Source organism: Phoca vitulina, unplaced genomic scaffold, assembly GCF_004348235.1.
Source record: "Phoca vitulina isolate PV1807 unplaced genomic scaffold, GSC_HSeal_1.0 scaffold40, whole genome shotgun sequence".
NCBI classification, from domain to species: Eukaryota; Metazoa; Chordata; class Mammalia; order Carnivora; family Phocidae; genus Phoca; species Phoca vitulina.
The window spans coordinates 15,142,551-15,156,264 of record NW_022589743.1 but is presented as its reverse complement, the minus strand read 5'-3'; the positions used below and the strand labels follow the sequence as shown (position 1 = coordinate 15,156,264).

The following is a 13,714-nucleotide window of genomic DNA, read 5'->3' as shown; positions in this document are numbered from 1 at the left end:
TGGAAAGTTCCTGCCTCCTTAATCTGTGAAATATGGATAATAAAGAAGAACTCAAAGGGGCTTTTTGAAAAATTACCTTAAGTTAGTTAACACAAATCAAGCGATGGACATTAGTAGCAAATTCTCAATATATGTTAGGGTTCTCCATGCTCTACCCCTTCCTCATGCTCACAAGATATGGGATCTGTCATCACTCTGGAGTGTCCTCATAAAGCTTTCAGAGAACCATCCACCTTACCTGAGCAGAAATCTAGGGACTGTCTCCAGACACTAGTTCCATGGACACAATGCAAAAATGTCAATGAGGACTGCTATGCTCTGTCCCCCAAAATTGATGTGTTGAAATCCTAGCCCCTGCCAGTGATATATTAGAAGGTGGGGCTTTTGGGTGGTGCTTAAGTCATAAGGATGAATCCTTCATGAATAGGATTAGTGCCTTAAAGAGGATCCAGACCAATCCCTTCCCTTTTTCATCATGTGAGGATACAACATGAAGTCAGGGGCCCCAGGAGAGAGCCCTCACCTGACCATGCTGGCATTCTAATCTCAGACTTCCATTTTGTTGTGGCAGTCCAAATGGACTAAGACAAAAAAAAATTGGACCACAAGGGTGCTGCTGTAACAAACCTAAAAATGTGGAAGCAGCTGGATATAGAGGGAAACGGACCTCAACATAATAAAAGGACATATAGGACAAGCCCACAGCTAACACCAAACTCAAAATGTAAAGCTGAAAGCTTTTCCTCTAAGATCCAAGATCAGAAAAAAAGATAAGGATGCCCATTCTTGCCACTTCTATTCAACATAGTACTGGAAGTCCTAGCCAGAGCAGTGAGGCAAAAAAGAAAATGCATCTAAATTGGAAAGAAAGAAGTAAACTGGAAAGGAAGAAGTAAAACTCTATTTGCAGATGACATATATATCATGTCAAAGCTAAAATAAACTATATATGTGTAAATATATAAAGATTCAACCAAGAAATTGTTAGAATGAGTTCAGTAAAGTTGTAGGATACAAAAATCAATATACAAAAATCAGTTGCATTTCTATACACTAATAACAAACTATTAGAGAAGTTAAGAAAATCCCATTTGTGAGTGAATAAAAAAAAAATACCTAGGAACCAATTTTACCGAGGAGATGAAAGATCCATACACTGAAAACTGTAAGACAGACACTGATGAAAGAAATTACAGAAGACACAAATAAATGAAAAGATACTCTATGTTCATCGACTAGAAGAATCAGTATTGTTAAAATATCCATACTCCCAAAGCAATCTACGGATTCAGTGCAATCCCCATCAAAATACTCTACCAAAATGACATTTTTCATAGAACTAGAACAAATAATTCTAAAATTTGCATGGAACCACAAAAGACCCCAAATAGCCAAAGTAATATTGAAAAAGATGAAGCTAGAGGCATCATACTTCTGATTTCAAACTATATTACAAAGTTACAGTCATCAAAACATTATGGTATTGGCATAAAAACAGACATAGATCAATAGAACAGAATAGAGAGCCCAGAAATAACCCCAGGCATACAAGGCCAATTAGTTTACGACAAAGGAGCCCAGAATATACAAGGGTGAAATGATAGTCTCTTCAATAAATGGTGTTGGGAAAACTGGACAGCCACATGCAAAAGAATTAAACCAGACCCTTATACCATACAAAAAAATCAACTCAAAATGGATCAGAAATTTGAGTGTAAAACCTGAAACCATAAACTCCTAGAAGAAAACACAGGGGCTAAGTTCCTTGACATCAGTCTTGACAATGATTTTTTGAATTTTACACCAAAAGCAAAGGCAACAGAAGCAAAAATAAACAAGTGGGGCTACATCAAATTAACATGCTTCTGCACAGCAAAGGAAACCATCAACAGAATGAATGAAAAGGCAACCTATGGGAGAAAATATTTGCAAATCATCTGATAAAGGGTTAATATCCTAAATATATAAAGAACTCATAACTCACTGGCAAAATAAATAATCTGATTTTAAAAAAAGAGGAACTGAACATTTTTCCAAAGATGACCAACAAATGGCCAACAAGTACATGAAAAGGTGTTCATCATTCATCATCAGGGAAATGCAAATCAAAACCACAATGAGATATCACCTCACACCAGTCAGAATGGCTAACATCAAAGACAAGAGATAACAAGTATTGGGGAGAATGTGAGAAAAAGGAACACTTGTGCACTATTGGTGGGAATGTAAATTGGTGCAGCCACTATGGAAAACAGTATGCAGTTTCCTTAAAAATTTAAAAGTAGAACTACCATGTGATCCAGCAATCCCACTTCCAGGTATATAGCCAAAGGAAATGAAAACAATGTTGATGAGATATCTGTACTCCCACATTACAGAATTATTCACAATAGCCACCATATGGAAACAAGCTAAGTGTCCATCAGCAGATGAATGGATAATGAAGATGTGAGATACACACATATATAATGGAATATTATTCAGCTGTGAGAAAGAAGGGAATCCTGACATTTGTGACAACACAGATGGACTTTAAGGACATTATGCTATATGAAATAAGCCAAACAGAGAAAGACAAATAGTATATGGTATCACTTGGATGTGGAATCTAAAAAATAATAATAATAATAATCCTCACACTCATACAAATAGAGGGGAAAAAGTGATTGCCAGAGGCTGGGGTGGGAGGCAGGGAAGGGAGAGGTTGGGGAAAGAGTACAAACTTTCAGCTATAAGATGAATAAGGTCTGAGGATCTAATGTACAAAATGGTGACTACGGTTGATAACACTGTATGGTGTAATGGAAATGTGTTTCGACAGTAGAAATTGTGTTCTCACACACACACAAAAACAATAGTGAGGTGATGGATGTGTTAAATGACTAAATGGAAGGAATCCTTCACAATGTAACCTGTGTAGCAAATCACCACAATATACACTTTAAATATCCTACAATTTTGTATGTCAGTTATGCCTCAATAAAGCTAAATTTTTTTAAAAATGGTACCAGGAGCAAGGAGCTGTAACAAATCTAAAAATGTACATGTGGCTTTGGAAGAGTTTGGAGGTTCGGAGAAAAAGCCTACATTGCCCTGAACAGACCTTTTTTTTTTTTTTTTTAAAGATTTTTTATTTATTTATTTGAGAGAGAGAGAATGAGAGAGAGCAAGCACATGAGAGGGGGAGGGTCAGAGGGAGAAGCAGACTCCCTGCCGAGCAGGGAGCCCGATGCGGGACTCGATCCAGGGACTCCAGGATCATGACCTGAGCCGAAGGCAGTCGCTTAACCAACTGAGCCACCCAGGCGCCCGCCCTGAACAGACCTTTAAATGTGATTTGGGTGAGAGCTCAGAAGAGGAAGAGAGCTGTAGAGAAAGCCTCCATCTGCTTAGAGAATCAGAAGTGATGGCAAACTGAATGTTGATAGAAATATGGATGCTAAAGGTCATTCTGATGGGGTTTCCAACAGAAATGAGGAACGTATTATTGGAAACTCGAGGAAAGGTGATCCTTGTTAAAAAGTGGCAAAGAACTTGGCTGAATTGTGTTCATGTTCCAGTGTTTTGTGGAAGGTATAACTTGTGAGCAATAAAATTGGATATTTGTTTGAAGCTGTTTCTAAGCAAAGTATTGAAGGTGCAGCTTGGCTTCTCTTGAGTTTTTCTAGTAAAATATGAGAAGAGAGGACTTAAAGACAGAATTGTGAAAAGAAGCAGAAACATAAGGTTTGAAAAATGCTCCATCTATCCCTATTGCAAAAAATGTGGAAGGATGTTCTGAAGAAAACACAAGGGTGTGGCCAAGTGACCCTTTGATATGGAGATTAGCGTAGGTATGAAGCGTGGACTTCAGGGAAAAGAGACTGGAAGGAAAGAAGGAAGATTGTTGTACTTTTTTTTTTTTTTAAGGTTTTATTTATTTATTTGACAGAGAGAGAGACAGCAAGAGAGGGAACACAACAGGGGGAGTGGGGGAGGGAGAAACAAGCTCTCTGCAGAGCAGGGAGCCCAATGGGGGGCTCGATCCCAGGACCCTGGGATCATGACCTGAGCCGAAGGCAGATGCCCAAGGACTGAGCCACCCAGGCGCCCCCCAGATTGTTGTACTTCTTAAACTTTACAGGATGGGATCACAGAACTACTCAACTTCTAACATGCTCTTTTCTTTAAGACAAGAGAAGAAGATTGGGGTGCCTGCCTCAGTTGGTAGAGCATGTGACTCTTGATCTAAGGGTCATGAATTTGAGCCCCACACCAGGCATATAGTCTACTTAAAAAAAAAAAAGAAGAAGAAGAAGGACCCCAAAGGCAATTCAGAGATCATCAGAGCTGCCTCAGTTTCAAAAGGCAGCGTTGGGGGGGGGGGGGACCACATTGCCTGGGTTTTAATAGGCCAGATATTGAGCCCCACCCAAATCTGTGGGCACCAGACTCTTGCCCAGCAGAGCCGTGGGGGTGGGGCCCCTCCTGAAGACTCCACAGTAGTGCTGCTGACATTTTATTCTAGCCCAGGAGAGCTGCTGTGTGGACTGTGTCCAGCAAAGCCATGGGGCAGGTATACCCCAGGGGGTCCAGTGTGTCTGAAAGACAAGACCTCTACTCAGTGTACCTGGAAGGTGGCAGAGCATCAAGTTAAAGATGGTTCTCAGCCTTAAGATTTAATATTTGCCTTGTTGGGTTTTGAACTGGGTTGGGACCTGTCACCCCTTCCTTCTCTATTTTTTTTTTAAGATTTTGTTTATTTATTTGTCAGAGAGAGAGAGCACAAGCAGGGGGGCAGCAGACAGAGGGAGAAGTAGGCTCCCCGCTGAGCAGGGAGTCCGATGCAGGACTCGATCCCAGGACCCTGGAATCATGACCTGAGCCCAACGCAGATACTTAACCAACTGAGCCACCCAGGTGTCCCTCTCTCTATTTCTTTTGGAGTGGTAATGTCTACCCTGTGCCTTCCTACCATTGTATTTTGGAAGTACATAATTTGTTTGATTTCACAGGTTCATAGCTGGAAGGGAATTTACCTCAGGATGAATCATACCTTGAGTCTCGCACATATCTGACTTGGATGCTATTTAGAGGAGACTTTGACTTTTAGACTTTTAAGTTGATGCTGGAATGAGTTAAGGCTTTTGGGGTTGTTGGGATGGAAAGGCTATTTTACATGTAATAAGAACATGAATGTTGAGAGCTAGAGACAGAATGCTATGGTCTGAATATTTATCCCCCCCCAATTTATGTTGAAATCCCAACTCCCATAGGTGATGGTATTAGTAGCTGGGGCCTTTGGGAGGTACTTAAGTCATGAGAACAGAGTCCTCCTGAATAGGCTCAGTGCCTTATAAAAGAGGATCCAGAGAGATCCCTTCTCCCTTCGGCCATGGGAGGATATAACAAGAAGTCTGTGACCTAGAAGAGAGCCCTCAGCCAACCATGTGGTACCCTAATTTTGGACTTCCAGCCTCCAGAACTGTTAGAAATAAATTTCTGTTGGGGCGCCTGGGTGGCTCAGTCAATTGAGTGACTGACTCTTGATTTCAGCTCAGGTCATGATCTCAGGGTCGTGGGATGAAGCCCCGCATTGGGCTCTGTGCTCAGTGGGGAGTCTGCTTGTCTCACTCATTCCCTCTGCTTCCCCCCACCCCCGGCTGCTTTCTCTCTCAAAAAAATAAATAAAACCTTTAAAATAAAAAAAAAATAAAATAAATTTCTGTTGTTTATAAGCTATCCAGTTTGTGGTATTTTGTTATAGCAGCCCAATGGACTAAGACAGAAAAGGCTGAGCTCTAAGTCTGGGTGTGCTTACAGTGGGGTCTTGAGCAGCTCAAGGGCCTTCTGGAGTCTTGGTTTCCCTAGAGTGCATAAGGAGAGACTGAATGAAAAAATCCCTAAGATCTCTTCTATATCTAGAAGGATTCTAATCTGGGATCATGGATGAAGCTAAAGTCTGGGTAAAAATATTCCATATCCAGTGGTGTTGTCAGTAACAGTATTAATCTCAGTGGGAAACAACAGACCAGCAGCCTAGCCAAAAATTTAACAGACATGAGAAATAAGACAGCCCTAGGGGGCCTTATAAGCTCTCCCTGAAGGAAAGACCAGACGGCCCAATCTATCCCCACATCACTAACTGGCTGTGAACTTATACACATGTCTAGAGGAGATGCAAGAGGGCCCATCAGAAGGCAAAAGCCAGAGCAGACTAAAAAACTGCCTAAATTTTTAATGTGCTCCCCAACACATACACACACGCATGCACACACAGACAATTAACAGAAGGTGGAAGCCTTAGTTGGCACAAGGTCTTTGAGCACAACATCTGCCCAAACCTTTGGCTGACCATTAGGTGACTGGCTGACCATTAGTCACAAAGGTGATACCTATGAAGCTAGGCTTAAAAATAAGAATGAGTGGGGCATCTGGCCGGCTCAGTCAGAGGCGCATGCAACTTGATCAAGCCTCACATTGAGTATAAAAATTACTTTAAAATAAATTTTAAAAAATAAAAACAAGAATTTTTTTAAAGAAAAGATTTTATTTATTTGAGGGAGAGACAAAGCACAAGCAGGGGGAGGGACAGAGGGAGGACAAACAGACTCCCCACTGAGTGGGGAGCTCAATGTGGGGCTTGATCCCAGGACCCTGAGATCATGACCTGAGCTAAAGTCAGACGCTTAACCAACTGAGTCACCTAGGCTCCCCGAAAACAAGCATTTTTATATATTTTTAAAATATTTTATTTATTTGACAGAAAGAGAGAGCGAACAAGCAGGCTAAGTGGCAGGCAGAGAGGGAGAAGCGGGCTCCCCGCTGAGCAGAGAGCCAGCTGCAGGGCTGGATCCCAGGACCCTGGGATTATGACCTGAGCTGAAGGCAGACGCTTAACCAACTGAGCCATCCAGGTGCACCAAAACAAGAATTTTTGAAAAGAAAAACTGAGCAGAGACTTTAGCTTCTGCATACCATAGGGGAAACAGAATCCACAGATTTAGTCTAGTCAGGTTATTAAAAAAAAAAACCAAAAACCTTTGGGGAGAAAGTCAGAATCCATAGTTGCTATATTATAAAAAATGTACAAAAAATTATGAGACATTCAAAGAAACAGGAAAGCATAACCCATCCTCAGCTCGGAAGAAAAAAAAAAAATAGACAATAGAAGCTGTTTCTGTGTAGGTCCAGATGTTAAACTTAACAGATAAAGACTTCAGCTATTATAGAAATTTTTAAAGTAAATTTTGAATAAAATTCTGATATATGCTATAATAGTGATAAGCCTTGAAGACATTTATGCTAAAGGACACATTACTCCAAACACAAAACAGGAAATATTGTATGATTCCACTTATATGAGGTATCTAGAATTGTCAAATTCACAGAGACAAAGTAGAAAAGTGCTTACCAGATGCTGAAGGGAGGAGAAAATGGGGAGTTACCATTTTAGGGGTACAGGGTTTCAGTTAGGGATAATGAAAAAGTTCTGGAGATGGATAGTGGGGATGGGTGCATAACAATGTGAATATACTTAATGCCACTGAACTCTACACTTAAAAACTGTTAAAATGGTAAAGTTTATGTTATGTTATATTTACCACAATTTTTAAAAATCTGGAGTTGAAAAGTACAATAACAGATGAAAAATTAACTAGTGGGACTAAATAGTAGATTCAAGAAGGCAGAAGAAATAATCTGTAAACTTGAAGATAGAGCAATAGAAATCAACCAATGTGAAGAACAGAGCCTCAGAGACCCATGCAACATCAGGTATGCCAATTTATGTGTGTTGAGAATGCCAGAAACAGAAGAGAGGAAAAGGGGCAGAAAAAAATATTTGAAGATATAATGGCTAAAAACTCCCCAAATATGATGGACAACAATCTGTAGATCTAAGAAGCTCAATAAATCCCAAGGAGGATAAATACAAAGAGAGCTATACCTAGATACATTATAGCCAACCTGTTGAAATACAAAGAGAAAATCTTGAAAGGAGCTAGGAGAACTCATCACATATAGAGGAACAACAAAACAAAAACCAACTGACAAATAACAGCAATGGAAACCAGAACGCAGTGGGCTGATATATTCAAAGTGTTACAAGGAAAAAAAAACAAAAACCCAAAACCTGTCAAACAAGAATCCTATATACAGCAAAACTATCCTTAAAACAAATATGAGTGTTGCCTGGCTGGCCCAGTCGGTAGAGCATGTGACTCTTGATCTCAGGGTTGTGAGTTCAAGCCTCACACTGGGTGTAGAGATTACTTTGAAAAATAACATCTTTTTTTTTTTTTCTAAGTAGGCTTCATGCTGGATGTGGAGCCCAACATGGGGCTTGAACTTACGATCCTGAGATCAAGACCTGAGGTGAGATCAAGAGTCAGATGCTTAACTGACTGAGCCACCCAAGCTCCCCAAAAATAAAATCTTAAAAAACAAAACAAAACAAAAAAACAAAGATGAAATAAAGACATTCCCAGGAAAAAGACCTCAAGAATTTATTGCTAGAAGACCTACCTTACAAGAAATATTAAAGGTAATCATTCAAGCTATAAAGAAATGATTCCAGACAGTAATTTGAATCTGCACAAAGAAATAAACAGGCATTTAAAAAGGTAAATATATGGATAAGATTGCATAAAACATATTGTATGTTAACTACAATTTTTTTTTAATTTGGTAGTTGTTTATTTATCAAGAGAAACTATTCCATAACACAATATTCATGTTTCATAGTTCAGGAACACAGGTCAGTGACAAACTTCAATGGAACTCAACCCAAAGAAATTCTTTACATTCCAAAATCACTTGGCACTCTGAAAGATACCAGCCTTCTTCATCTCCTCAAAATCTTTCATGGAATCATAATTTCTGTAGAAATCTGCATATGCCTTCTTTCTTGGTTTAGCCACAGCAAACTTATAGAAAGCTGCAACCCCCAGGGATACAGCAAACACTCCAACAGTATGAAATCACAATCACTTGGCCAGAGGGCCTCACATCTGAGGTTTCATCAAAGCACTGGAAGTCATGGTAGTTGTTGTCCTCAACACCAACCTCAAACCCAGCATCCTTCCTAACTGATACAGAAATGGACAGCCTAACTATACTTCAATTAAAAAAAAGAAAAACATAGTTGAATAAAAAAATAAAAGGATTGCATAAAGCAATAATTATATCTTTGTATTTGGGGGTTTGTGGCATATATAAATGTAATAAATATTACAACTACACAAAGTAAGGGGAAGAAAAAGTGATCTATATTAATCTCAAATATCCCTGATGGTCTAGTGGTTAGGATTCAGTGCTCTCAAATAGACTATAATCTAATCTCTAGAACCACCAAGAAAATGATCTAATGAAGGGTTAATATGCAGAATATATAAAGAACTTCTATAATTCAACAACAAAAACCCAAATAACTTGATTTTAAAATGGGTATATGACTTGAATAGATACTTCTCTGAAGATTATAGACAAAGGGCCAACAAGCATATGAAAAGATGCTCAACATCACTAATGATTAGAGAAATGCAGAGTGAACCACGAGATATCACCTCACAACTATTAGGATAACTTCTATCAAAAAAACAAAAACCAAGCAGAAAACAGTATTGATGAGGATGTGGAGAAATTAGAATCCTTGTGCATGGTTGGTGAGATTATAAATGGTGCAACCACTATGGAAAACAGTGTGGTAGTCCCTCAAAAAGATTAAAAATAGAATTACCATATAATCCAACAATCCCAAGTCTAGGTATATATTCAAAAGAATTAAAAGCAGGATCTTGAAGAGACATTGTACATCTATATTCATAGCAGCATTATTCACAATAGTCAAGATATGGAAGCAACCCAAATGTCCATTGACTGATGAATGGATAAACAAAATGTGGTATATACATACAATGGAGTATTCAGAAAAACTGTTACATGGATCCTGATACATGCTACAACATGGATGGACCTTGAGGACATTATGCTTAGTGAAATAAGTCACAAAAAGACAAATACTATATGATTTCATTTATATGAGATGTCTAAAGAAGTCAAATTCATGGAAAAGAATGTAGAATGGTGGTCACCAGGGGCTGGGAGAGGGGGAAGTAGGGAGTGCTTGCTTAATGAGTGTAGAGTTTCAGTTCTGATTAAAAAGCTCTGGTGAGGGCGCCTGGGTGGCTCAGTCGTTAAGCGTCTGCCTTCCGCTCAGGTCATGATTCCAGGTCCTGGGATCAAGCCCCACATCGGGCTCCCTGCTCAGTGGGAAGCCTGCTTCTCCCTCTCCCACTCCCCCTGCTTGTATTCCCTCTCTCGCTGTGTCTCTCTCTGTCAAATAAATAAATAAAATCTTTAAAAAAAAAAAAAAAGCTCTGGTGAGGGGCACCTGGGTGGCTCAGTTGGTTAAGCGACTGCCTTCGGCTCAGGTCATGATCCCAGGGTCCTGGGATCGAGCCCTGCATTGGGCTCCCCGCTCTGCGGGAAGCCTGCTTCTCCCTCTCCCACTCACCCTGCTTGTGTTCCCTCTCACACTGTCTCTCTCTGTCAATTAAATAAATAAATAAAATCTTTAAAAATATATAAATAAATAAATAAATAAAAAGCTCTGGTGATCTGTTAAGCACAGCAATCGGAATAGTCTTTTTTTTTTTTTTTTAAGTAGCCCAATGTGGGACTTGAACTCATGACCCCAAGATCAAAAGTTGCATGCTCTACTGACTGAGCCAGCCAGGCGCCCCAGAATATTCCTAACACTACTTAAAATGTACACTTAAAATGTACACTTAAAAATAGTTAAGATAGGGGGCGCCTGGGTGGCTCAGTCGTTAAGCGTCTGCCTTTGGCTCAGGTCATGATCCCAGGGTACTGGGATCGCGCCCCGCATCGGGGTCCCTGCTCCGCAGGAAGCCTGCTTCCCCCTCTCCTTCTGCCCCTGCTTGTGTTCCCTCTCTCGCTGTGTCTCTCTCTGTCAAATAAATAAATAAAATCTTAAAAAAAAAAAAAAAGTTAAGATAGAAATTTTATGTATTTTTACCATAATTTTTTCAAAAGAATAAATATATGGTAAAAACAACAGTGGAATTAAAATGGCTTACTAACACAAAAGAAGTCAGTAAAGGAGGAACAAATGGACAAATCCTTATCATTAATTACATTAGATTTGGAAGGACTAAACACTCTAATCAAAAAGCAGAGACTGGGATGCCTGGGTGGCTCAGTCGTTAAGCCCCTGCCTTTAGCTCAGGTCATGATCCCAGGGTCCTGGGATTGAGTCCGGCTTCGGGCTCCTTGCTCAGCGGGGAGCCTGCTTCTCCCTCTGCCTGCCGCTCCCCCTGCTTTTGTGGTCTTGTGCGGTCTTTCTCTGACAAATAAATAAATAAAATCTTAAAAAAAAAAGAGAGAGACTGTCAGAGTGGATAAAAAACAAAATCCAACTCTGTGTGGTCTAAGAAACACACTTTAGATTCAAAGACATAAATTGGGGGAAAAAAAGACAAATTGAGGGTGCCTGGGTGGCTTAGTCAGTTGGACATCCAACTCTTGATTTTGTTCTGCTCAGGTCGTGATCTCAGGGTCATGAGATCGAGCCCACCCCCCACCCCCCTTCCAGCTCTGCACTCAGCAAGGAGTTGGCTTGAGATTCTCCCTCTGCCCCTCCCACATTCACTCATGCTCTCTCTTTAAAATAAATAAATCTTTTTTTTTTTTAAGAGACATAAATAGGTTAAAGGTAAAAGTATGGGGTGCCTGCCTGGCTCAGTCAGTAGAGCATACAATTCTTGATCCTCTGGTTGTAAGTTCAAGCCCCACTTTGGGTATAGAGACTACTTTAAAAAAATAAAACTTAAAAAAAAAAAAGTAAAAGTATGGAAAAACATATACCATATAAATAGTAACCATAAGAGAGCTAGAGTGGCTGTATTAATATTGTTAAATATATACATTGAGATAAATATCACTAGAAACAAAGAGGAACATTTATAATTATTAACATATCAATTTGTCAGGAATTTGTCTAACTATTATTAATGTATACACACCTAAAAACAGCTCCCAAATACGTAAAGCAAAAATTGACAGAAGTAGGGAGGGGGGTGGAGTGATGGGTAAAATGAGTGAAAGGGATTAAGAGGTACAGATTTCCACTTATAAAATAAGTAGGTCATGAGGATAAAAAGCACAGCATAGGGAATATAGACAATAATGTGGTAATACACTTATTGTAGTGAGCATTTTGTAATGTATGTAATTCAATCATTGTGTATACAACTGGAACTAACTTAATATATGTCCACTATACTTCAATTAACTTTTTTTTTTTTTTTTTTTTTAAACCATGGAAATGTCCTGGTCAAACCAGGAGGGTTGATCACCCGAGCAAGAGAGCAGTTCCTAGAGGCCAGCATCCTGGGCATGATGAACATTACAGAGAGTGAACTTAGAGGAGAAGTCAGAAGATACACACTATGACGCCGTGGTAAATATTTATAAATTTGAATAAAGAACCATGATTAATTATCTTAAAAATTGACAGAAGTAAACAAAAGAAGAAATAGGTAAGTCAACAGAGTAACAGGTCAGGATCAATAACTTAAACTTCCATCCTAAGAAAGTGGAAAAAAAAGAACTAAACCCAAATCAAGCACACTGGAGTAAAAAATAAAGATGAGAGTGGTAACTAATGAAACAGAAAACAAAAAGCAATAAATAAAAATTAATAAAACCCTAAATTAGTTATTTGAAAAGATCAACAAAAATCGACAAGCAAGAGAGAAAACACAAATTTCCAAAATCAGGAATGAAAGAGATCTTGCTAGTGATCCTTCTGAAATTAAAAGAATTATAAAGGAATATTATAAACAACTTTATGCCAATAAGACAACTTAAATAAAATGAACAAATTCCTAGAAAGACACCATTTACAAAAACTGACTTGAGAAGAAACAGAAAATCTGAATAGACAATAACAAGTGAAGAAATCAAGCTAATAATTAAAAATCTTCCCACAAAGAAAAGCCCAGTCCTGGAAGTCTTCGTTGATGAATTTTCTTATCAATATCTGAAAGAAGAAATACCAGTCTTTCACAAACTCAGAAAACAGAAAACATTTTCCAAGTCTTTCTCTGAGGCCAGTATTATCCTGATACCAAAGCAAACAAAGACATCACAAGAAAGGAAAACTACAGACCAATATCCCTCATGAACACAGATGCAAAAATTCTTAGCAAATATTAGCAAACCAAATCCAGCAACATATTACAAAAAATTATACATCACAGCCAGGTGGGATTTGTCTCAGGAGTGCCAAGTTAGTTTACCATCTAAATCAATTAATGTAATATACCATATTAATAGAATAAAGGGCAAAACCCACATGATCATCTCAATAGATGCAGAAAAAAACATTTGGTAAAATTCAACACCCATTCTAAATAAAAATTCTCAAACTATGAAAAGAAAGGAATTTCCTCAACCTGATAAAGGGCATCTATAAAAAAAAAACCAAACTAACATCATACTTAATGGTGAAAGATTGAATACTTTTCCCTCCTAAAATCAGGAACAAGGCAAGAATGTTGACTCTTGCCATTCTACTCATACTGGAGGTTCTAGCCAGTGCAATAATTGCTAAATAAATATTATAGGCTTGTAGATTGGAAAGAATTAAAACTATCTTTATTCATAGAGGGCATGATCCTATGTGAGGAATGGGTTTTTAAAAACCAGA

At 38.8% G+C, this 13,714-nt stretch overlaps 1 protein-coding gene across 1 annotated transcript; it reads right to left on the bottom strand.

Annotated features, from left to right (window-relative positions):
- Positions 1-8,413: 8,413 nt before the first annotated feature.
- LOC116647251 (cytochrome c oxidase subunit 6C) lies at positions 8,414-9,020 on the bottom strand. Its single transcript, XM_032428420.1, is given in 1 exon segment — positions 8,414-9,020. A coding segment is annotated over 1 exon segment (228 nt). The 3' UTR covers positions 8,414-8,792.
- Between the last annotated feature and the right edge of the window lie 4,694 nt (positions 9,021-13,714).